The sequence below is a fragment of the Macrosteles quadrilineatus genome, unplaced genomic scaffold, assembly GCF_028750875.1.
Source record: "Macrosteles quadrilineatus isolate MER2022 unplaced genomic scaffold, UCM_ALF_1.0 Scaffold_1__1_contigs__length_201487025, whole genome shotgun sequence".
NCBI classification, from domain to species: Eukaryota; Metazoa; Arthropoda; class Insecta; order Hemiptera; family Cicadellidae; genus Macrosteles; species Macrosteles quadrilineatus.
In genome coordinates, this window is record NW_026542594.1 from 97,416,693 (window position 1) to 97,442,449 (window position 25,757).

Here is a 25,757-nt window from a genome sequence, read left to right on the forward strand (position 1 = left end):
TGGAGAACTAATTGAGAGCGAGGGAAAGTAAATTTAGAGCGAGGGAAAATCAGCTGATCGATTTTCCCTCGCCCTAAATTAGAGCTTGGGAAACGACTACTTTCATTGATATCAGCTATTATCGAAAATAGTTACTTTCGTTAAGGAGTGATGAAAAAGGTTTTAATTGAAAAGTTCCCGCATATCTGCAAACAAGCTATACATGTGTATGCCAGAGTGAGAACATTCATAAGAGTAAGAAGTGTCAACAACAATTTGGACTCTAAAAGAAGGCAGATAAAAAAAGCTAAAAAAGTGGTTAAAATCGCATAAGGAGATATGTGCGGTAAATCAGTAAAATGAGACAGTGAATATTACAACTAACTATAAGTCTAATACTAAACAACTGTGTTTTTTACATATTATAATATAATAGAAACATATTATGTTTTTAATATAACTTTGGTTTACACAATTGGGTTCAGCTTTAAAAACAAACAATTAAGTATTTATAATTATTACTCTAGCTCGGTTGGGAAGTGAGATATTATAACTAATAAACACAGTATATTATTATTTGTTACAATATTATATTACGTTATATAAAATCTTATTTATGAATATAATTTAATGAAAAAATTGTAGGTGGCTTCGTGTATTACTGAGGTACATTTTATATCCATTTGAAATTCACTGAATATGAAGGTTTGCTGTGTTTTCTTCAAAATTGAAGTTAAATGATTTTGTATTGTGTTTCAGGCAGACACTTGAAAAAGAAAAACTCATACAGATATGAAAAATACATATGAAAACAAATTGTTATTATTTGTAAATATTATTATCATTTGTAAAGTATACATGTAAAATGTATTTACTCATTTAAATAAACAAGTACTAGACCCAAACAGAGCGCGTATATCTTATAGTCCAACTAATTTAACTACTGTACTGTTTACAGTTACAGTTTTAATCAGTTGTTGTTCAAGTTAGACAACAACTGAATAAAAATGTGTTTTTTTAACATCAAATAAATATATTACAAGTATTTAGCAATTACACTTATATTTATTTACTGTATGGTGAAACTTCGAGGATGTTATAAACATAAACATGAGTACAGTTATCGCTTGAACCATTTAACAATAGACTAACTAACAAGTATGTTTTATCTATGATTTAACTAACCACACCTTGAATAAAATCATAGGGTTACCACTTCTTGCTAAAAACAAATTTCAAACAATTAAAACAAAAACAAAAAACCTAGCTGGGGACAACAATTATTGTAAGACGAACACTACTGTTACGGCCGGCGGGCGCGAGCATAAGTTGCGTCTTGCCGTGTTCTTATACCTAAATTTCTGAAGAAACCAAACACTATAGAAAAAAAAGAAGAAATACAAAACTAAATTTGGTTATTTCTCTAAAACTTTTCCACTGACGAAACGACTCTGGCCAAAAAATAAAAAAAAACTTTCCCACAGAACAACTTTTTCAAGTCTGATTTTAAAAACATAACTAAATGTGTCTAATAAAACCTTAATAAATAAATAAATTACATTATTATTAATTTTTAATTATTACCATAGCTTTACTTAGACTCTACACTGTAAGCGTACAAAGTTTCAAAAATATTATTTAACTATTACTGTTAATAATGACCGTGTATTGGTCGCGGAATTTTACCGTGAATTGGGCTCGCGGTTCAATCAGGCTAGTGACGTCACGTGTCACGTGACCTGGGTGCCACGCCGGCAGTAGAAATGGCGCAGCCCTTTAATGTAGTAGCCCTGGTTAACACTACGCAAGGGAGTTAACCACACTCGTAGAGTCGGGTTGGTGAGTCGGTGGCTCAGTTGGTAGAGTCGCGGACTTCGGGCCCAAGGCAGTAGTGTCGTGGGTTCGGATCCTGGTCACTGCCACAAACTTTAATCAGTACAGTTCACCTTCGTACTGTACCGCCTCACCCCTTGCTTTGCTGGATACGTTCCACGCACAGATCTGTAGTCTATGTGGACGGGCAAATGCAAGGTTAAAAGAGGCCACCAACCTCAAAAAAAAAAAAAAAAAGTTGTGTACGCTACTTTACCTATGCCAATGTTTTAATTAATACAATTTACTTCTCATAACTTTTAAGAGAGATTATTTTTTCATTAATAACCTCTCTTTGCCATTCACAGTAATGAAATAAAACATTGTACCAAACAATAATTGTGCCACTCAACGATTAAATTGGCCTGCACAGCCGATTAGTTAAAGTTAGAATCAATACAATTTACTCCTAATCTCTCAATCCTTGAACCTCATTGGTCCATTACCGAAAAACTATGCTGTTATGAAATTAAACAATGCTGTTATGTGAAACTTTTCAATTCTAAGAACTGAACTGTAACGGCTACTTTCAAAACGGTCGTAGGTAAAATACATTTAATCACGTTTGAATGTCACAACTTTGACGCTGAATGTCTCTGGCCTCACAATAAAGGCCTCCTACTGAACGTCAAATAGTTTTAAAGCCACTACAGATGATAAGGAAATTGATGACAGATTTTGGTAGATCAATATGCATATTGATCGCTATGAATACAGCTAGATTTTTGTCATAAAATCTGTGACAGATGAGCAAGACATTGTTGGGAGATCTGAACGTACAATATAGTTGTGTCTATTTTGCGGTCGAACATTTACCAGAGGGTCCATGTACCAGAGAGGTTGATCAATAAATGGACAATTTTACCAATTGACCAACTGGTCGACCTATATATTTTGGTACACGGTAGCCGTACAATATAGAATAGAATATTTGATTATTTTCTCTTTTCAGATAGGGTACATATAATACACAGGTCACAAGTATTGCATAGTCTCTACGTACACAATATACATGATCTCTATGTATATATCAAGATCTTCGGTATAAAAGCCGCAACATATCAGCAACACATTGTTGGCAGACAGTAGCCGTACAATATACATGATCTCTATGTATATATCAAGATCTTTGGTATAAAAACCGCAACAGAAGAACAAGACATTGTTGGCAGACAGTAGCCGTACAATATACATGATCTCTATGTATATATCAAGATCTTCGGTATAAAAGCCGCAACATATCAGCAACACATTGTTGGCAGACAGTAGCCGTACAATATACATGATCTCTATGTATATATCAAGATCTTCGGCATAAAAGCCGCAACATATCAGCAACACATTGTTGGCAGACAGTAGCCGTACAATATACATGATCTCTATGTATATATCAAGATCTTTGGCATAAAAGCCGCAACATATCAGCAACACATTGTTGGCAGACAGTAGCCGTACAATATACATGATCTCTATGTATATATCAAGATCTTTGGCATAAAAGCCGCAACATATCAGCAACACATTGTTGGCAGACAGTAGCCGTACAATATACATGATCTCTATGTATATATCAAGATCTTTGGCATAAAAGCCGCAACATATCAGCAACACATTGTTGGCAGACAGTAGCCGTACAATATACATGATCTCTATGTATATATCAAGATCTTCGGTATAAAAGCCGCAACAGAAGAACAAGACATTGTTGGCAGACAGTAGCCGTACAATATACATGATCTCTATGTATATATCAAGATCTTCGGTATAAAAGCCGCAACAGAAGAACAAGACATTGTTGGCAGACAGTAGCCGTACAATATACATGATCTCTATGTATATATCAAGATCTTCGGTATAAAAGCCGCAACATATCAGCAACACATTGTTGGCAGACAGTAGCCGTACAATATACATGATCTCTATGTATATATCAAGATCTTTGGTATAAAAGCCGCAACAGAAGAACAAGACATTGTTGGCAGACAGTAGCCGTACAATATACATGATCTCTGTGTATATATCAAGATCTTTGGTATAAAAGCCGCAACAGAAGAACAAGACATTGTTGGCAGACAGTAGCCGTACAATATACATGATCTCTATGTATATATCAAGATCTTTGGCATAAAAGCCGCAACAGAAAAACAAGACATAGTTGGCAGACAGTAGCCGTACAATATACATGATCTCTATGTATATATCAAGATCTTTGGCATAAAAGCCGCAACAGAAGAACAAGACTTTGTTGGCAGACAGTAGCCGTACAATATACATGATCTCTATGTATATATCAAGATCTTTGGTATAAAAGCCGCAACAGAAGAACAAGACATTGTTGGCAGACAGTAGCCGTACAATATACATGATCTCTATGTATATATCAAGATCTTTGGCATAAAAGCCGCAACAGAAGAACAAGACATAGTTGGCAGACAGTAGCCGTACAATATACATGATCTCTATGTATATATCAAGATCTTTGGCATAAAAGCCGCAACAGAAGAACAAGACATTGTTGGCAGACAGTAGCCGTACAATATACATGATCTCTATGTATATATCAAGATCTTTGGCATAAAAGCCGCAACAGAAGAACAAGACTTTGTTGGCAGACAGTAGCCGTACAATATACATGATCTCTATGTATATATCAAGATCTTTGGCATAAAAGCCGCAACAGAAGAACAAGACTTTGTTGGCAGACAGTAGCCGTACAATATACATTATCTCTATGTATATATCAAGATCTTTGGTATAAAAGCCGCAACAGAAGAACAAGACATTGTTGGCAGACAGTAGCCGTACAATATACATTATCTCTATGTATATATCAAGATCTTTGGCATAAAAGCCGCAACAGATGAGCAAGACATTGTTGGCAGACTGTAGCCGTACAATATACATGATCTCTATGTATATATCAAGATCTTTGGCATAAAAGCCGCAACAGATGAGCAAGACATTGTTGGCAGACAGTAGCCGTACAATATACATGATCTCTATGTATATATCAAGATCTTTGGCATAAAAGCCGCAACAGAAGAACAAGACTTTGTTGGCAGACAGTAGCCGTACAATATACATGATCTCTATGTATATATCAAGATCTTTGGCATAAAAGCCGCAACAGATGAGCAAGACATTGTTGGCAGACAGTAGCCGTACAATATACATGATCTCTATGTATATATCAAGATCTTTGGCATAAAAGCCGCAACAGAAGAACAAGACATTGTTGGCAGACAGTAGCCGTACAATATACATGATCTCTATGTATATATCAAGATCTTTGGCATAAAAGCCGCAACAGATGAGCAAGACATTGTTGGCAGACAGTAGCCGTACAATATACATGATCTCTATGTATATATCAAGATCTTTGGCATAAAAGCCGCAACAGATGAGCAAGACATTGTTGGCAGACTGTGGCCGTACAATAGCCACAGACAATGGGTCCTCAGACTTCAGTAGATGAGCTTTGCTAATCATCCTGCTTGCGACATCCATTGTCAACCTTCTATGTACTGTAAAATGTTTGGTTCCTTCATTGCGTTCATGGCCATTGGCTTAAGATATAACTACCTAAACGTGTTAAACTACAAATATCGAGCAAGGAAAAACTTTTAATGCTTTAATGAGGGTTTTCTATCCGTACTAACCCTTTATCTTTAAAAAAAAACCTTAACACCAATCAGACATTAATGCGTCTATGATGCTAGATTTACTTTTTAAACTATATGATCTACTTTACCACCTTTTATTGTGATTTTATTAGGTTAGGAATAAAATATATATTGTTAATTTACTTTTAGCATTACTGAATTACAAATAAGGAATATAGAAATATATACGTTTTACGTTAACAGTTATTTATAATATGCGGTAAGTGTACAGCAAAGAGTTCTCGCAAAGTAGAAAACGGAAAAGGAAAAGGCAACGAGCGGAAAATGCGGAAATCCCGGCATCTGAAGGAGACAATAGAGTGCAACTGATTGGCAGTTACTTTGCTTGGCTATATTTTCAGAAGGAAATATAGTACGTCACTACGTACTACTTTATACTGAAAACAATTAATTCAGTATTGATAGAAAAAGGGATAACCATGGTTAAGCAGTAATAACAGGCTAGTATTGTTCCACTAAAAATTGGCAGATAAACAATAAATCATTGCAGAAATTATGTGAAAAATAAAGAATTTTCCTTTAAAAAAAAAATCCTTAATATAAAATACTCAATAAAGACAGCCTAATCTTGGCTACAAATAGAAACTTTGAAAATGCCGTTTTAATGTATTTCTTATAAAAAACATGTGTTTTTACTTTTCCCTGATTTATATTTAATATAATAAAACGTTCGTAATTGTTTGCAAATCTGCATGAATTAAGCTTTCCGACCCAGCTTTCCCATCCAATACTGTGGATTTAGTTGTACAAAGTTTTAAAAAAACTATCTCCAACTCGGTATTTTCTCCCCGCTTATTAATTCGGAGGTACATATCTTACCAAGGCTATATCGTTCATACATACACACATACAATCATACAAATATATATTCAAACATACAGTTTTAAAATTAAATCAATAATTTTTGTATACAGTAAACAGAAATTAACTCATATTATAAACCCATGTAAAGATTTCAGAAAAAAGATTCACAACAAAAGTGGAAATATCAAAATACTGATAAAAGTTTTACTTTTTTTACACTTATTACAACACCCAAGAGTGTTATCTGTTCTGTAGGGTTATTGCTAGCTTGGTAACATATAAAATAAGGAGGGGACCCGTGCGGAAAGGGCGCAGTTTAATACAATCCAAAACCCTTTTTGGAGGCAAAATTAATCCACTGCAATACACATTTATTTGTTTATGATTTTGTTTGCTTATAACAGCTATTAAGCAAGTAGAAAAATTAAATTACAATGAATTTGTTGATGTTTTATGTACAGTAATAAGAGATTTATCTACATCATTTAGGCCCAGTTGTCAAAAAAGCCTATTGAAACACCCAGGCATACATTTTCATAGACAGTTTAATCTCATATTAACAATCCGACTGTGGTTAAACAATCAACTGTAGAAACATCTGTTAAATTACAATATTCACATTTACACCTTTATACAGAACCTTTGGTCAGTATACATGGATCTACGAAATGGACTCTAGAAATAAATTAAACGTGAAGGGTGAAGGCCTAAAGGTACCATATTAACTACAATTCTCAGGTGCACTAGATCATAAGCTTTAAATAACACCTCTCTTGCACACCTTTTTGGCATGTTATTAAGTAAAAAAAACATTATTGTATATAGTCTATAGATGTTTCTATTCTGTGGGTTGTCAAGTATACCCAATATCATAAGAAAACTTCCACACTAGAAACACCACACAACAACCAACAACCAACAACAACAACAACAACAACAACACACGTGCATGCACACATGCTCAAAATTTTGCCCTAATAATCGTACTAATTTAGTCAATAATGTCAGTTCGGCGATGTGCGACCTTGATACAGCAGTGCTCATGCCAGCTTCGTAATAAATTTACTTGTTTTTTTCTCTCCAGAGCAGACAACGTTTTATTCTAGTGTTCTAACAGTTTTAGATGGATACACATCTTGGGAAATGAAGCACATTATTATATTTTGGATACTCAGTAAGTATTTAAGATTTAAAAGATGACGGTTGGCTCATTAATATAAACAGATTCACATTGTATACGAGTATGCATAAGCGTTCTGTGTGTGAGTGCTGAACTATGATTCAGTTTGTATCTATAAAGTCTAAATAGCTCAATAAAATAAAGTTTTTCTTTACTCCTTAACAGTTTTAAGAAACCACATAGTAGCCTAGCCCAGCGCAGACGATTGAAATAAGGACCCAGAATCCTCGCAAGTTCAGCAGTTGCAATAATACTAACTCATAACCGCAATCAAAAATTTAAGTATGCAAATATAAAATAGTAACCACATTTACTTAGGAGTTAAATTTGTTTCAGGTAATTTTCAAAGTTCGGATGCGTTTTTTAAATTGAAGAACTTTCTACCAACGGCAAAGGATGTACCTAAAGAAGAGATGGAATCGAAAATTGAATTACGCCTTGTAGAGTAAGGATTGTTAGATACAGTTATTAGTATTTGAACAATTGCTAGTTTTTAATTTGCGTAGATTAGAATAATATTTATCATTCTGAAGTAAATCCCAATAGCAAATATAAAATACCCAGCAAACCTGCAGACTAAGTGAACTTGTCTGATTGCAGTTTTAATAAAAAAAATCCATAAATAAGACATGTTTATTCACAATTTAAATAACTTTAGATTTAACGAGGGCTTAGGTTTGCTGCTACAGGTAAGCTAAAAAGTGTTTTTGACCATACGTCAACAGTACAGGATGAAATAAATAAATTCGCCAAATTTTATCAACATAAAATATCCATAAACAATTAGTAAAAGTACTGCAGTTTTAATTTCCTCCATAAGAATAGACCTCCGTTCCCATGGTCGGATCATGCTGGTTCGCGAACTAGTTCGAATAATTAATTAATTGTAGGATTACATGTTTATACAGAATTTCTTCAAAATCGGATCATTTTTGCTCGAGTTATCGTACCAACGGACATGTATTTGAATAGTTGGTGTTTTTGGCCTCTGGGGACCTCAAAACGAAGAAATAAATCGGTCCCGGGTCCAGATCTTACCATGAGACCTACGGTAATAGCTTATTCCCTATATGAGTAATTCGCTAAAAAAAGAATTAGATATTTTTATTAGACAACAAAACTAATAATCAGACTATCTTCTGGATTATGCATTTAGAAATCTTTATTTTGTATTTGGAAAACATTAAAAGGGTGTTAAGATCTTAACTGCAATCTATATCCGATATCAATTCCAAAAGCCTGTATCTAAAGTATTTGGAATGCAGACAACTAAAACATTATTTTCCATTGGGAATGGAGTTGGATTTGGGCTGATAGAGTGTTAACTAACAAAATTAAAACCCAGCTTAGCTTAGCTTTATATCCTAAATACAATTTTAAAAACTAGCCATAAAATATAGTAAAGATATATTTAAAATCCCACCAGACCTATGTAGTGCTCCTTATTAGCCTATTAGATTGAAACAAGTTTTTGTCAAGCTCTCTAAAAATGTAATACAATACAGGGCTACGGTTTCACTATATTTGTTATTTATTTAAATATAGTTTTTCAATTAAACAATCTTATATAACTCATACCAGTGGATTGTAGGGACATGGGTCTCTAAAAAGCTGAAAGATAAAACAAATTATTGTAATTTTTAAACCAATTTAGTATAAAATTATATATGTGTAGGGATAGATATCTCTGTACACCATATACTTTGTGTAAAAAAAACAGTATCTTTGATTATCATTTGATGTTAAGTGTGATCGGCTTAGCCCGTGTATGATTCAGAACAGCTGTTGATTTGCTATCAAGTTTTCATTCGCTTAGAATGCAGGTTTGCTGCGGCGGGGGTATTACAGTAGTTAATTTAACGATCGTACTTCATTGCAATAATGAGAATTGCAACCAGAATTACAATTCTATGTAGTTTATTTACGTTTTTATATTTTATATAAATAACAACTTTACAACATAGGCTACCAATTGAATTGAATTTGTGTAACTAGTGGGCGAAGTGGCACTTTGCTGCACACGAGATAAATGTTTACGCACGAGCCAAAGTTTCTTGAGTGCAGCAAAGGCAGTTTGCACTAGTGTTACACATTATTGTTTTTCCTACAGTTACCTACTATAAATTTTATAAACGTGCAAAATAAAAGCACGCTTTTTTGTGTTGTTTGGTTGGAATACTGGTGTGCACCAAAAAACTGTGAACTAAAGTAAGGCTTTCTGTACTATAATAATGTGCAAGGAACATCGGGTGACTGTAGGAAAACTTATTTTAATGTTAGGTTCATAAAATCACGGAAAATCACAGTTTAAACTCTGAAGTCATTTCAGCAAAGAGTGGGTGCCATTCGGAGCCAAGACCATCCAGAGTGACGATGTGATTCCCAAATACCTTGGCAAACTTGATGAGGCCTATGCATTATTTACGTCTGAAAAAACAAACCCGAAGTACCATATTAGGCCATTAGCGGATGCCAAGGACCTGTTTAAAGAAGAAAATGGCTTCAGAGGAAAGTTAGAGTCTATATTTATTATGCATACGATTTCTGGTGATGCTGACAACTACTTTGTCAGAAACACAATTACAGGTATGACTGGCTTCACAATACTAGGACCACTTCAATGTTTGTTAAAAATATAATGGCATTTAGATAAAAACAGTCAACGAACTTTGATGTAGGTACATCATATAAAATACTGACAGAGGATACGTAATACGTAATACGTATATTTGGATTGATAATATACTAGTATTACTCCAATAACATTTTAGAGAGAAACTAGACAATTATATTAGGTAAAACTATTTAAGTATTTATGTGTTTGTGATGCCATCTATTTCGAATTACCAACCGTCGAACCTAACATAATATCAAAACAGAAATCTCAAATCATGGATAAAACGAACATATACATGGACATTCATTTTAAAGGCTGGTAAATTCCTATTTGATCTCTTCGGAGATGTTCATTTCTTGTGATGTTAGGTGAGTTTCGCTGTCACTGAAGATTATTTTTGAATAACCAAATCTTGAGAATAATGTTTTGTTGTTTTTGTAAAGGTTGTTGATATAGTATCACCTGTAGGCATTTTTATCGTACGCCTACGACAATCACCCCATTTTCCTTAGAAGAGCCCTGTACAAAAATTACAATACGTTCCAGGAGAAAATTTCCATCTCATCGACCGTAGCTCCGCAATGCTTCGTAAACGCACTTTCAGGTTTCTTCTCTTCGTTCGGTCTTATTCTCTCTAACTTTTATTATTTTTTTTTTATTACTGAATGCAAAATTGTGTTTTTAAAAAAGGTATTATTGCTTGTTGTGTAATACAGATTGATTGTTGGTAAATTATGGATAACCACTTTAATTTCAAGTAGTTCATTACTTTAGAAACTTTCAAGACCGGCTTTAAAGCTTTTTGCACACTTCTTGTTGTCAATGATGATTTTTTAGATGTAAGATGAAAAATATTCAATCTATTGCTATCTCCCAAACATTATACGTTAAACTTCACTTCTCTTTCAAGAATCTATGGAAAAGGAAATCCAGGGAATAAGAACGTAGTTATTTCCTTATAGCGAATTTCCTTACAAGGAAGTAGCAATTACCGTAGGTTGTAGAGTCCTAGACCCGGAACCGATTTACTTTTTTAATTTGATGACTCTAGAGGCAAAAACACTATTCGTTCAGATTTAACAGGGGTAGAAAACACAACATAGTGAGTAGTTTGTCCTGTAAACTACAAAAAGCCGTTACAATAGTTTCAAACCTAGCAATGTTGTAATTTTATTAGGTACTGTTTCCTAAAAATATTCTCATAAAACTCGGTATAGATCATAAACATAAACAAAGTCCAATCAATAGTTACTTTTAAAACTCTCGCCATACGTCTGGCCCCACGTTAGAATTCCATATTTAAATATAGGACTGAAATAGTTCCAAATAGGATAGTTTATAAGATATTCAATGTTAACAAGAGGCTTTAATTTTAAAAACAAAAATGACACTCTCGAAAGTTTTTTTTCTTTTTTACATATTGGCACTCACCGATATGTTCTTTATCACCAGGCAAATTAAAAATTGCTTAAGCCATCTAGGAGGAGTTTACGTATACGAGAATGCATAAGTGTTGACGCTTAGTTGGCTCCGCACAATTAAGAATACAATCTAATAACTAATATTTAAATGAAATAATAGTGTGCCAAACATCAGCTGAAACGCTACCTACAGAAAATAGTAAAACAACTATATTTAAAGGTTTTAATGAAATCTATCAAAGGTATTCCTGTGTCATTTTTATAAATAAAATAGCATGGTGTGGCGTCATATATCTGCGTTATAAACTACATTTAAAATGATTATGTAAACAACAACAACTAGCCATGAAATGTGTATTGAATACATCCAATAAATCACTAAAGTTTGTTTAATAAACGAAATACAATCTAAATTAAAATTCATCATATATGGAGAGTTACTATTAATATGATTATTTTCATTAAGTTACGCATACAGATTATATACCGGTTGTATCATTACTCAACTGACTTACGAATTCCCTATAACTAAAATAAATTTGGATCACATAACAAATTAAATTATTCTTCAACTTTTTTCAGCATTAGCTTTGAGAAATTTCTTGAAGAAATATAACGTGTTTGCATTCGACATGCCAGAGTTGCAGGATTCTATGGAACAGACCATCGCCAAAGCCATGTACGGTCAAAGAACTAACTACAAAGTAAATATACTTGTTTATACCTTAAAATTATTGTATTTCCTTTAATTTCGATTTGGTCCAAGTGTACTATATTATACATCACATCAAAAGGTGTTAAAAATTATCACAATGGACAGAAACGTTTTACTATACCTGTACTACAGTCTAATGATATTCGTTCAATTTGTTAAAAGCAACTTTTCTTATCAAAATATAATAGTTTTTAAATTTACAAATTCATTGAAGTTGTACTATACAAACATAATTTAATAAGAATACCTCCGTATAAAATTATACGTAGCAGCAGTCAACTATTTCAGATATTCACTGTAGTAGAAGAGTTTAACATAAAATTAACTGGGTCAAACACTTTTTATTTCTTTGATTAAATGTGTGCATTGAATTATTTGATATCGTCTAATGCTCATTTATAGAAACTATAAAATAACATATTTGATATTTACAGGACATTAGTGAAACGATTGGTAAATTTTTCAACACAGCGATCGCAGACAATCTACTACAGCTTGACCAAATACATTTTTTTGGATTTTGCTACTCTAGCCAGCTTGCAGGCTATATAGGTCGCTATTTATCCTCGACAAACGGTGGCAACAAGATAAAATCCATAACAGGTGCGTAAATAGAATGTTCAAATGAAGAATATAATGAAGTAATTGCATTACTCTTCTTAATGTCAAGAAAAACGTACTTCTTAATAATTAAAGAGGTCTCGTGGGCTGAATACGAGTGTATTTCTTTGTAATTAAATAATATATGTTTATTATTTTATTTGTAATCTCATGATTATTGCAATACTAATTAGTATTAATTAATATTACCTCTTGCTCCAAATATCAAGTAATGTTGTTTGTATTTATTTCAATACTATGCGATATTTTAAGGTAAATCTTTAGTTCACATAATTATGTGAATAAATATGGTTTTACAAATGTATTGTTATGATAACACCTAGTATTGTTATTATACAGTATATTCTACATTACATGATTCTAGATTTTTGTTATTTAACTCATACCTAGAACCTAACCTTTACCCATTACTCTAACCATTACCTTTTTCGTAACTAACGAGATACTTTTGTTTTGTTGTTGACAAAAATAAATACATATAATAATATCATATTTTAATTTTACTCGTATAAGATAATAACTGAAATAAAATTATCTCTAATTGAATATAAAATGTATGTGATATAAAATGTGTGAATGGGATATTATATGTGATATAAAATAATAGTATATTATTTTATATACTATTATATGATCCCTCAGCTCTGGACCCACACTCGGCGTTTTTATACGCTTTTAAAAACAAAGTGATCTCTAAGGACGACGCCCAGCTGGTGTTTGCCTACCACAGTAACTCAATTGGCGAGGGGTCTCTCTTTCGCAAGGCAACAGCTGATTTCAATCTCAACAGTGGATGGATCCAGCCAGGGTGTTACTTCAGTAAGTGTTAGGAGGAGATTGTATATTCTAGTTTTATTCTCCGTCTGTTACCCTATAGTCCAGTAAAATAAGACATTTTGGTATGCAAAAGGTCGGGTAGTTCTGATTTTTGGATATGTTGTTAGTAACATAAAATCCAAGTTATCCACCTCGAGATGCTGCCGCTCGCCGCGGGGCGCGTCACTTGTTATCGAAATATCAAAAATATGGCAATTCCTATTGTTTTTCACTCAATCTCGCGAACCGTTGATTTTACCGAAAATTTTATATTATTACATTAAAGAAGAATACATTTGTGACAGTTTAAGCCCAACAGCAAGTATTTAGCGTAAATAATGGTCAAAATACAGACCATCAAAATAAATGAATTTTCCAAAGACGTATAAAAATTTAGTTTTTTTTTTCAATATTTCCACAATATAGTTGTTTGAAGCAAACACCGTATTGACTTAGAGAGTATGCCAGTTTATTTGCTATTAATATAATTGTTTTTTTCCTTATCATACTATTATTATTTTATATACTATATTACCCTCCCGGTAGCAGCAAACCTAGGCACCAGTTAAACCTAATGTTATTTAAATAGGTTTGTGAAAATCAAATCAAGCAAATGGAAATTCGCTTAGTCTGCAGGTTTGCTGAGGTGGGGGTATTTTTATTCATACTTTCATTTATTTTCTATTAATAGCAAATAAACTGGCATACACTCTAAGTCAATACGGTGTTTGCTTCAAACAACTTACTACTTACTTACTTACTTCCGCAGCTCTACAGGCCTTGGTGGCCTTTGGCTTCTGCTACAATTCGCCTCCAATCGCCTCGATCTTGCACCATCTCTTTCCAATTCCTCACTCTCAACATCCTCAGGTCATCCTCCACCTCATCAAGCCATCTTCTTCTCGGCCTACCCCTTCTCCTAGTCCCTTCCATGTTCTGGCACAATAGTTCTTTGGGCTGTCTTCCTTGAGGCATTCGCTCCACATGGCCTAACCAACCGATCCTTCTTGCTTTGATGAAGTGCACAATATCCTCCCCTTGCAAAATGTCGTTTATTTCAGCATTCTTCAATATCCTCCATCTGTCCCCTTCCTTCACCGCTCCATGTATTCTTCTTATTATTTTCCTTTCGAACACTCTCAGTGCGTTTGTGTTCACTGCAGATAGGGACCAGGTTTCTGCACCGTACGTAACAACCGGCCTAATGAGAGTCTTGTACAGCTTCATCTTTGTGTTGCGGGTCACCAGCTTGGATTTGAGGATCCCAAGGTTAGCATAATATGCCCTGTTACCAGCCATGATTCGGTTTGTGATTTCTTGCGCAACAGTGTTTTTGCTGTTCAGCTCTGCCCCAAGGTAAACAAACCTATCCGCACCCTTAAAACAATAATTGCCTACATCCAAGTTTTGGATTCTCCTTCTGGCTTCTGCTTCAGACATTTTCATGTAGTGTGTCTTTTCCTCATTTACTTCCAGACCCATACGACTAGCCTCCTCTTCAATAGTCTGAAACATTTCTTTTAGGTCCTCAAGGCGTCTAGCAACAAGCGCTATGTCATCAGCATAGGCATGTGCTTGTATCATCCTACGAGTAATGTTCCCTCTCAGGTCTAGTCTACACATAGCACTATGCAAGGCCAAATTAAAAAGCAGAGCTGATAGCGCATCACCCTGCCTGACACCTCTTGAAATCCTAAACACTTTACTTTGTTTACCACCCACAGCTACTAAACTATAAGTGTGTTCTAATGTAACTTTTGTGAGCCGCACCAGCTTCCCTGGATAACCATAACACTCAAGGGCATCAAGTAGTTTTCTCCTGTCTATGCTGTCAAATGCCTGTTTAAAGTCAATGAACAACATGTGCAAATCAACTGCGTATTCATAAGTCTTTTCCATAGTCTGGCGCATGTTAAATATTTGATCAATAGTTCCTCTTCCTGGTCGGAATCCACATTGGTACTCCCCGAGTACATTCTCTGTGAAGGGGCTAAGTCGCATGACCAAAATAGCAGAGAATATCTTGTACGCTACATCCAACAAAGTGATACCACGGTAGTTACTGCATGCTAGTTTGTCACCCTTTTTGTACACAGGAGTAATTACTCCATTGTTCCAGCTGCTGGGAAGAGATTCCTGTCTCCAAATCATTAATATAAGCTTGTGTAAACAGCACGCCAATTCTTGACCACCATGCTTCCAAAGCTCAGCATTAATCTCGTCTTCACCTGGCGCTCTGTGGTTCTTCTGCTTCTTTATACATATCTCGACCTCTTCTAAGGAGGGCTCTTCAATCCAAGGATCAGCGGTGTGATATTTTGGCTGCCAGTCCAACGCTCGGTCTTCTCCGGTATGGTTTCCATTTAAGAGTTCTGTTCTGCTTCAAACAACTATATTGTGGAAATATTGAAAAAAAAACTCAATTTTTATACGTCTTTGGAAAATTCATTTATTTTGATGGTCTGTATTTTGACCATTATTTACGCTACATACTTGCTGTTGGGCTTAAACTGTCACAAATTTATTCTTCTTTAATGTAATAATATACAATTTTCGGTAAAATCAACGGTTCGTGAGATTGAGTGAAAAACAATAGGAATTGCCATATTTTTTTATATTTCGATAACAAGTGGCGCGCCCCGCGGCGAGCGGCAGCATCTCGAGGTGGATAACTTGGATTTTATGTTATGGACCTAATACTAACAACATATCCAAAAATCAGAACTACCCGACCTTTTGCACGGCAACCCCTTATTTTCTGACAGTTTTACTGGACTGCTAGCCTACGTATTACTATTTAGCATACAATACTCTTTCTCTGTGTGTATTTTCAATGTTGCTGCCTTTAAACACTTTTTTTCGTTTACTAGTAATATCTAAAAATACATATACACAGGACCCGGATACTTTTAAATGGTATACGTGCGACTGTAACCATTGCGAGGGGGAAAGAGGTCACTCATTTTTGTATGTTAAGTCATTTTAGAAGTCATGGAGCCGTGGACTATGCAACACCGTAGTTTACCTTGATGCGTATGTGTGAAACTAAAAGTTTATCATGGTACTTTTATGAGTCTACTTTCAGCTTGGTCCCCATGATATCAATCCCATCTAAAATATAATTCTCAGGTTGCTTATAACCCCCGAACTACGATGGATCTTAAGGTGCAATTTACCAGGAAGTTGCAACAATTAATGATGCCGTGAGCTGGTAAGGGAAGGATTGAAAGAACCTGCTTGTAAAATGTAGACCTCAAAGGTTTTCTCTAAGAAGTCTGAAAAGCTTAGCTAAACTATTTGTAGCAAGTAGACATATTCTTAAGTAGCAAGAGTTAACAAATGTTTTGATGTAATACTACTTATAATTAACACGAAAACTAATGAGTATTGCTGATTTTAAAACACCCGGTCTCTTCCAATCACGGTTTTTGACAAGAATGTATGTACGGAATATGTGTCTTTAACGTATATTTATATTTTGTTAGTTCTTATATCTGTTGAGAGGGTTATAGTTTACGAATAAAAATATTCAGTACACACGTATTCTAATTGAGATATTTTGCAAATAATGTTTGAGAACTTACCAACCATTTGTAAAAGTGATCATGCTAATTCTGGTCGGAAATGGCCCTGCTGATTCGTTTTTTGTAGTGTTTAAGCTTTGAGCCGTTCGTTCTAAGCCTACCTAAATCAACTAACTTTAATACAGGTACTTTCCTCAAGTAAGGTTTAAAATAGTTTTCCTCAATTATTTTGTGAAATAAACCAGTAAACGCTTAGTATATGATCTTTGGCATAAGTTCAATTAATTGATTGTTCGTCATAACTCTTTTATACGTACTTTTTTAGAACGCAGCGTTATGTGCAGTCATAGAAGAGCTGTGACAGCATTCTGGTATGTGATTCTATACCCTCAGTTGTGGATAGCAAGGAGGTGCAGTCATTATTTCCTTTTCAAGTCCTGCCTCTGCAGTTTTATGTCAAAGACTTCACTAACATTTCCACCAGTCTCCGGGTAAGTAACACTGCACTGTATATGTTACTTGTAGAACGTTCTCAATCCTAAAAACAGCACCTATACGTCCAAAATCACTGCGACTTTTTAATCGTTAAATTGTAAAGGAGTTTTTAATGGACAACTTAAATGGTGGTAGAAAAACTATAAAATAGACTATATAAAAACTAGCCATGGACCTGTATTTCCCACGGGCTTTAATTAGTAAGTTTTAACTTTATTCAACTCACAACAGCTAGTTTACGTATTATACACTTGATAACTGCAAAAGTGTAGTTTTTTACAATATTAACTTCAAACCTCTCTTATAAACAAATGCCACGTGGCTAATTATTTTTGCCCAATGAATTGCGTGTTTATTTCCATAATGCACGCACCTCACAGATGCGAGGGTGCACTGTCGATTTCAAAAGGAGATAATTTTAAGATGTAAATTTTACGGTTGCAAATGGTAATAGGAAAGCACACGATCTCACTCACAAAGCCAGAACAAGAATGGACGAGGCTTAACCTAATCCCTTGGTAATTGTGCGAGACCCAACAAGAAGCAAACACCCGCTCATTGGTCAGTGAGTTACGAAAACCCGAGACAGGATCTTTACCGTTGAATAAGCGGAACGGACCAAAAAAACGAAGTTTGCTTCTGCTATGAGTTTTCTGCAGACCATGTCAGAGAGTTCATGGTTGTAGATGTTGCTTAGTGCCAAATGGTGCTCACCAGCAGTAAGAGGTTTACAATTAAAAATGGTTCCTTCAACTCAATCTATTATCCTTCATCCCGTTGCTAGGAGTTGGTACGCTACACGAGTTGTTGTACTTGGTTGTAATGCAAATGTCTTTTTAGTCATCTTGGATAGGACAAGGTATATAACAACAACTAGGGCTCAGTAAAATTGTTTACCCAGGTTACATTACGGCCTAATTTATTCATCAACAAATTTGACACGTTACAATGTGGCTAATGAATATTTTTTATTTGTTTTACATAACTGTTAATGACTTGATCTGGACATTTTACAGTGCAAGAGGGACGTATTACTTGAACACTATGTCGCACAAACCTTACGGATTCGGCCCTTCAGGTGCTAACTGTATCTCCTTCAACAGGGAGAAGAAATCAGAGAATATAATAAACAAGAACTAACCAACATCTAGCATGTTTATAATTCATTACCAAAATATTAAAACTGCTGTGTCAACTCATCAAAATAACCAACGTCAATCTTAAAGCTGAAGGTGTCATTAGAAGTTCTTTGAGGCTAGCGGCCATATTTGATTAATTTCAAACAGCTGCTGAAGAGTGATTTATCATCCCAAAGTATTTTTATAAATGCCATAGTGATAGTAATAAGGAGGCTCTATAAGATCTGAAATTTTCTTCAGAAAGGTCTTCTAATTGTGATTTTGTAAATGTTTTTCAAGGAAGTCCTTGGAGGCTATCGGCCATCTTTAACTTGCCCGCCATAAGAGCCATGTTAATTTGAAACAGCCACTAAAGTTCCATTACCAACACAAAATTTTTATTCAAATACCAAAGTGATTTTAATTTAAATATCAAGGGCACTACGAGATTAAAAACTGTCTTTGTAGTTGTTTAAGTGTTTGGCAGAGTTAGCACAGGTAGGCTCCAAGGGCTTTTAATTTTAAATTTATAACAAAATCATATCTGTTAAATGTTGATCAATTAATTAGCATACAAATAAACAACAACATCGAAAAATATATTTACACCTGTTGTCTCACGAAACATGAATGACTACTTAAGCACTTAAACTTTTCATATTCAGAGTGTCCATAAGCAACTTTTCAGGACTTTGGAATATGGACCCCAATACCAATCAAAAAAGTTTGATAAGAAGGAATGTCCAAAAATGCATATTTTCCCAGGTAGCTACCATTTTTTTCTTTATACATAAAAATGTTTGTATTTGAAGCTTTACAACCGATCCTTATGAAATTTGGGATGTATATTAAAGTTAAAGATATCTGTATTAGAAATAAAAGATAAGAGTGAGTCAAATTATTTATTTAAAAATTTCGGCCCAGGTACACTTTTATTTAGCACTAGCTGCTGTACCCGTGCTTCGCAACGGAGAGAACACCTAAGAGAAAATTTTAAAGTTTCAGTCAGTCGTATAAAAGAGTTACACATCCGCCTTTGGTTTCAGGAACGAAATTTCATTGGACTTCTTAGTTTGAAAATACATCTTGCTTTAAAGCTAGGCTATGATAAAAATTACCTTGTTAAATTTTGTACTATGATAAATTTTGTTAGGCTACCTAGTAAAAATTATATAAGCCGCTGATGCATGTATGAAAATACTGTATCAAATGATACGCTTACTTAAAAGTTTACTTAGTTGAAAACATTATTGCACAACATTAAAGCAACAAACAATTTAAAATGATTTCTCATAAAATAGGATAATATAGGATATGTTGTACCTTAACTACTGAAATTTTGTCAGGAATCTTTACCTCTGGCTCATTATGTAAAAATCACCGTAAGCAAAATTAAAATAACTGAACACTTGTATTACATTTTGTAAGAAAGACAGTCCCTATCATCGTTAATCAGGGCACAAATTTTATCAGTGTAAATAAGAAATCAACAACATATAATACATACCAGTTATTATTTTTACTCGCTCCTTAGTTCATTGTATTTACATTAGTTAACACGCTAACCATTGAGTAAAGGAATATAATTAACAAATATTTAATTGATTTTAGAAGCAAAATTGAATTGCGCACAGCTGAGTTTTGTGATATGCACCATGGTAAAATTAAAGTAGTGTTGTAGGAAAACACAATAACTCCTTTTCTCTAAATGTGAAAAAAGCTACGGTAATATGAAGTGTTATGTGAAATTAAGTATTCTATCATCAGGGCAATCGATCGTAACCACTAATAACGGTTTTAGATTTTACAATAGCATGTAAAGTGTATACTCCAAGTATTTTTAGTATCCTAATATATATTTTTATAAGTGTATACTTATATTTTCCTAATAAAAGAAAATATAAGTATTAGGTACGACAAAAAAATTAGTATAATTAATTACAATTTAGTTTGTAATTAGAATGAAAATGCAAATAATAAAGTAAATAGCCACCTAGAAGAATCTTGGGAGCAAACCTGTACCTCCTAACCTCAGCTATTTGAACTAATTTATATATTTGATTATTCACGTTCTTCCGATAGCTCCATAAGGTTAACATACAAACTTTACAGGCGAGTGGCGCTTATAAGGTTAAATACAAAACTGAAGACGAATCAAACTAATCAAAAACCATTAAAATCGGTCCAGCCGTTCTTGAGTTATAAGTGGTGTAATTAACACGACATTTTTTATATATATTTAGATTTCTTATTCAACCGAACCAAGATGAAAAAGGTCGAATAACAAAATAAATTAAATATAGCTTTTTTGTGTGAAATTAGGCTAATATAGTCAAGGTACACCTAATTTTGACTGATTAAGCGAATTATGATTTTTCTGATTGAATTTTAACTCAAACATTTCCATAAATATGTCTATCTATTCCCACTTAAATAACATTAAACTTAACTAGTACTGCTACAGGGACGGTAACAAGTGTTTTTTTTACAAAATTGTAATAGTATTTTTTCCCTAGGATAGCGCATTTGTTTTTCACATTACTTCAGGCTAGACCTGCGGCATTATCACTTAGATAAATCCATAGGTGAGTTGGCGGGGATCGAACCCGAGACCTCAGGGACTGAAGTCCCACGCTTTAACCACTACGCCAGCTCGCTCCCAAATAATAATATTAATTCAATACTATGTTAATAGCATAGAATTAAATAAATAAATTTGCCAAATTTGATCTACAGAATCTATAAAAAAGCAAATTACAACAGTTTTCTGTTTCTCCATAAAAAAAACCGTGGGAATCTTAAATGTTAAGTTTTTGTGAATTGTCTCAATAACAATTAATTTTACTATAAAGCATCATTATACGAAATTGTTTGTTTTTAAGCTCTACAAGATGGCTGTAATACAAATTTGGAATTTTCATATTTGAATTTTAAACACTTTTAAAACCCAATATTTCAAAATTTCAAAACCCCAGAATACCCTGTACCATGACCCTATTTATCTGGTTTGCAAACTCATTCCAGTTGATTCTTAATTCATTTATTATAATCATATTTGAATAACGATGTTTCTTCGTTATTATCATTGATCTCAGAATATTTAAACTATGCAAAGATGTTTGAAAGTAATAAAATACACACACATTTGGCAAAAAGCCCACAAAGAGCTTGTTATGAATCGGCAACTCGAGATTGCAAGGCCGAGAACAAAGATGAAGAATGAATATTGCAGCTTCATTATGAGCTTTTGTGCCAACATGGACGCTAGATCCTTTGATAATTGTTATCAGTTTTCTCTGCGCCGTATGACGTCTTCACGCGTAATACGTGCAATAGATCAAACAATAACCTGAGAAACTGTGGTGCAAGATCAAGAATATTAAATTGTTAAACAATGCTACAACAACGTAATGATAACTATTGTGAACGATAACTTCTAATGGAAACTAATCAATTTGAAAGAATACAGAACGGAGTAATGGATAATTAATTAATTAAAATTATGATTAGAAGTATGCAAATACACAAGTACCGGTATACTAAACACTTCTTCGCATAAACCTAAGCTGATTAAATAGATTTTACGTGAACCGTTATTAAGAAGAAAATTTGCAAAAACAACATCTTCTTCACTTTACCCCACCATTATAAACCTACGATGTATCTGCATCAATTAGTGATGATTATCATAAGGATTTAGAAATAATTTAAACAATTAGATCAAATTAGATATTCACGTTTAACATTAAATTTGTGTCATGTCAATTATTTTTAATGTTACAAACAATTAATTGACTGATATATTTAAACTAAATCAATTCAATATTCAATATATTGAATACTATGAGTAGTTTGTTCGCATTTTTGTACTTAAAATATGCCATAGTCGTAGCTCCAATCCACATTTGAATAAAATAAAGCTTTAAATGTATCTTATAAATGCTAAAGGTTTGCCTAAATTAAACAGAAACACTTTGATCCACGATTTTTATAATTTCTTTGCATGTACAAAAGTAGGTTTCTTACCTATATAACGTCCACTGCCTTCCACCTAAGTATTCGTCCGTGTAGCCTAAAAAAATAATGTTATAAATAAATACTCTACCACAGTAATAATTTTATTGTATTTTACGTGGCATAAGACCAGAATACTTATACTGTATGCCTATAATTTATTAAACAATTCTTGATCAGCCTTGCACGTGTTATTAAATTTACTATTTACTAGTGTACATATTGCTCGAATTCGAGCAATTGCTAAGTATTACAGGCGTTATTTAAAAACGAATAACATTCATAATTTCCGACGATTTTAAAAGATTCGACTCAAAAGATTATGGAAATTCTCAAAATGTACATAACAGATCGATATAATCAACAATTCTTGTAAATATCTTATCATTTTTCAAAAGCTGATCTTGTTTTTTAGTGTTTTCTACAAATAGCCTTACTCATAGCTGCATTAGGTTGTCCATAATAACGATTATAAATAAAAAAACACATTATTTTTATATATTCTCCTTAGTGGTGTTCTATGACTTCCCTATGTTTCTATAGTTTGCAAATTGGTGTTTTCAATGATTACTAAGAAATGCAGCAAAGTGTTAATTCAGTTTTCTTTTTAGTATATCAAATTATCCAGGCTCTCTCGCTTTTTTCATTGTAATATTTACGCCAACCCAAATTCAAATAGTAAATATTTCATATCAACCAAGTCAGTAAATGTTTGTAGCAAACTGTTTAATTAGCAAACTTATTGACTGTTTACAATTAACATATGTTCTTCTTCTCACTTTTAACTTCTGACAACAGCTGGATTTTTATAACAATGTTTGTTTCCCATGTTAATCTTATGGAGAAATACGAAACTTTAAAGATCCCCAGGGCCTCACTCTCTAATTATTTCCCAAAAAAAAAGGTTTCCTGCACAACTTCACGTTACGCTGTTTCCAATGACACTAAAAACATGTAAATCGGTTCAGTAGTTTCGGAGGAGTAATTGTGACAAAAAAACCTGCTTGCGTATTAAATAAGTATAGATAGATTATAATCAAAATTTTTATGGATAGTTTTAACAAACTCTATCCATATAGGTACATTTTTAAACGCTTGTATATATGTAGAGCTGCCTAGTCATGTGTTTTTTGTAGCATGGCGTGATTATAAAAAAAACAGGCACAAGCTTAGTATCACCTTTTTCTTTATTTAGTCTAGAGGGCATTTTTAATCAAACAATGTCAACTTAGCTTCTAAGAACTTTCAGTTGGAGGTGAAAATCTGACAAATTCTTTTGAAGATATAGTATCAATTTAAGTATGCATAACTGTGTGCAATAAACTGTTATTACCAGTGAATACTCATAATATACTGGGTTCTTTCTCAATAAAACCGTTGTAAACATGAAAAGTAACAATGGTTGTTAAAAACTCGGACACTGATGTGAAAGTTGAGGTGTTGTTCCCCGGAACATCCCAAGCCAGAGCAGTCCAAATTTATTTCTCTCGACAGAGTTTATGTATCCAAATACAATGTTCTTAACAAACTAAACGAAAAGATATACGCACATTGTTATACATTGTCATTACTTAGTTACTACGACAACCTAATGTAACTAATTATCTTTCTTGAAATGGTAAGTGATCGGCACTCAGTGTCAAAGTCCCTTCACTCAGAACTTGTTAAACCCTTAATCTATAAAGTTTGACGCTTCAAGACAGTGACTCTAAAACAAGATTGCTGATACAGAAACTTTACATGGCGGTCCTTTCGTTTCAAAGAAATGAGTCACGAACACCAGAAAATTAATAATAATGCTTTCACCCACCGTAGACTTTTGTAAATACTGAATACTGTAAAGTCAAATCAAATCATATCAAATCAAATCAAAATATCCTTTATTCATTTCAGTACAATTGTACAGGAATAGAGTCAGATCTTACAAAATATAATGCTTTACATTGAACTAAAAATAAAACAGAGTATTTATTTTATTTTTTCTCCCAAAACTCTTCAAGATAATAAGGGACAAGTTTAATCAAATACTGTTTCAGACAATTTTTAAACTTTTTTTGTATCATTTTCAGTTAGAAGGGTTTTTGGTAGATGGGACATAAATTTATTTCCTGTGAATTTCGTTTTATTTTTATACAATTCTAGATTGTGTCTATCAATTTGAGTTTGAGAACGAGTGTTATAATTATGACTAATTTTGTTTAATACCTGAGTTTTTGTAATATTTTTTGCATAAATAATAGTTTCCAAGATATATAGTCCATGAACAGTCAGTATTTCAAGGACTGAATAATCGATGTAACTTATACTTCCAAAGGCTTCATCCTCATGCTATTGGTGGTGTTCCTAAGAATAACATCCTATGAAAAATAATATACTTACCAAAGGTCATCCAGACAAGTTATAAATGTAACTTTAAAACTAACGTAAATTTTGTTTCTAAAAAACTAAATATAAGCTTGTTTCGCTCTTACTTTATGCCTTGGTCCGCGTTTATAAAGGTATTAAGGCATTATTAGGACTTCCATTGTTCGAGAAGCTTAAGTTTAGTTCTGTGTCACCTAATAAACTGCCAATAAATCTATTTTAAGGACGTTGAGTTATTACATTACATAGAAAATTCCAATTCTTTACAGTTAGAAACCACTTTAATTACTCCATCCCATTTAGCATAAAGAACTACCTAGAAATAATAATTCCCATAATCGTGCTAACGTACATATGCATTTAAAATATGCACTATTGACTGTTGTTAAAGTTGTATTGCCCAAGGATAGTGTAATTTGGTTGGCAATCTTAATCCCTTACTTCTTTTCAACTTCGCTGAATCCAAGTTTAAATAGTTTGAGGTGTAACGAAATATTGTACGCCTCACTATTGTAAACAAATATTTATGTTATA

At 33.4% G+C, this 25,757-nt stretch overlaps 2 protein-coding genes across 4 annotated transcripts in view; one reads left to right on the top strand and one right to left on the bottom strand.

The window, feature by feature from the left end:
* LOC128992855 (uncharacterized) overlaps positions 1–19,850 on the top strand; it is a 40,900-nt gene extending 21,050 nt beyond the window's left edge. The window contains exons 5-11 of one of the 2 annotated variants that reach the window (XM_054416678.1): positions 7,855–7,963; positions 9,848–10,104; positions 12,139–12,260; positions 12,706–12,874; positions 13,535–13,711; positions 17,558–17,723; positions 18,744–19,850. In XM_054416678.1, the coding sequence (XP_054272653.1) occupies positions 7,855–7,963; positions 9,848–10,104; positions 12,139–12,260; positions 12,706–12,874; positions 13,535–13,711; positions 17,558–17,723; positions 18,744–18,867 (1,124 nt within the window). In that variant the 3' untranslated portion in view covers positions 18,868–19,850. The remainder of the gene's footprint in view (positions 1–7,854; positions 7,964–9,847; positions 10,105–12,138; positions 12,261–12,705; positions 12,875–13,534; positions 13,712–17,557; positions 17,724–18,743) is intronic. The other variant, XM_054416625.1, reaches the window with a different exon arrangement.
* The window catches only part of LOC128992984 (GTP-binding protein Di-Ras2), a 291,630-nt gene that overhangs the window by 255,902 nt on the left and 9,971 nt on the right, over positions 1–25,757 (bottom strand). The window contains exon 2 of one of the 2 annotated variants that reach the window (XM_054416763.1): positions 22,872–22,917. The exons of the other annotated variant lie outside the window; for it this stretch is intronic. The gene's annotated coding sequence lies outside the window, so the exon portion shown is untranslated. The remainder of the gene's footprint in view (positions 1–22,871; positions 22,918–25,757) is intronic. 2 annotated transcript variants of the gene reach the window in all.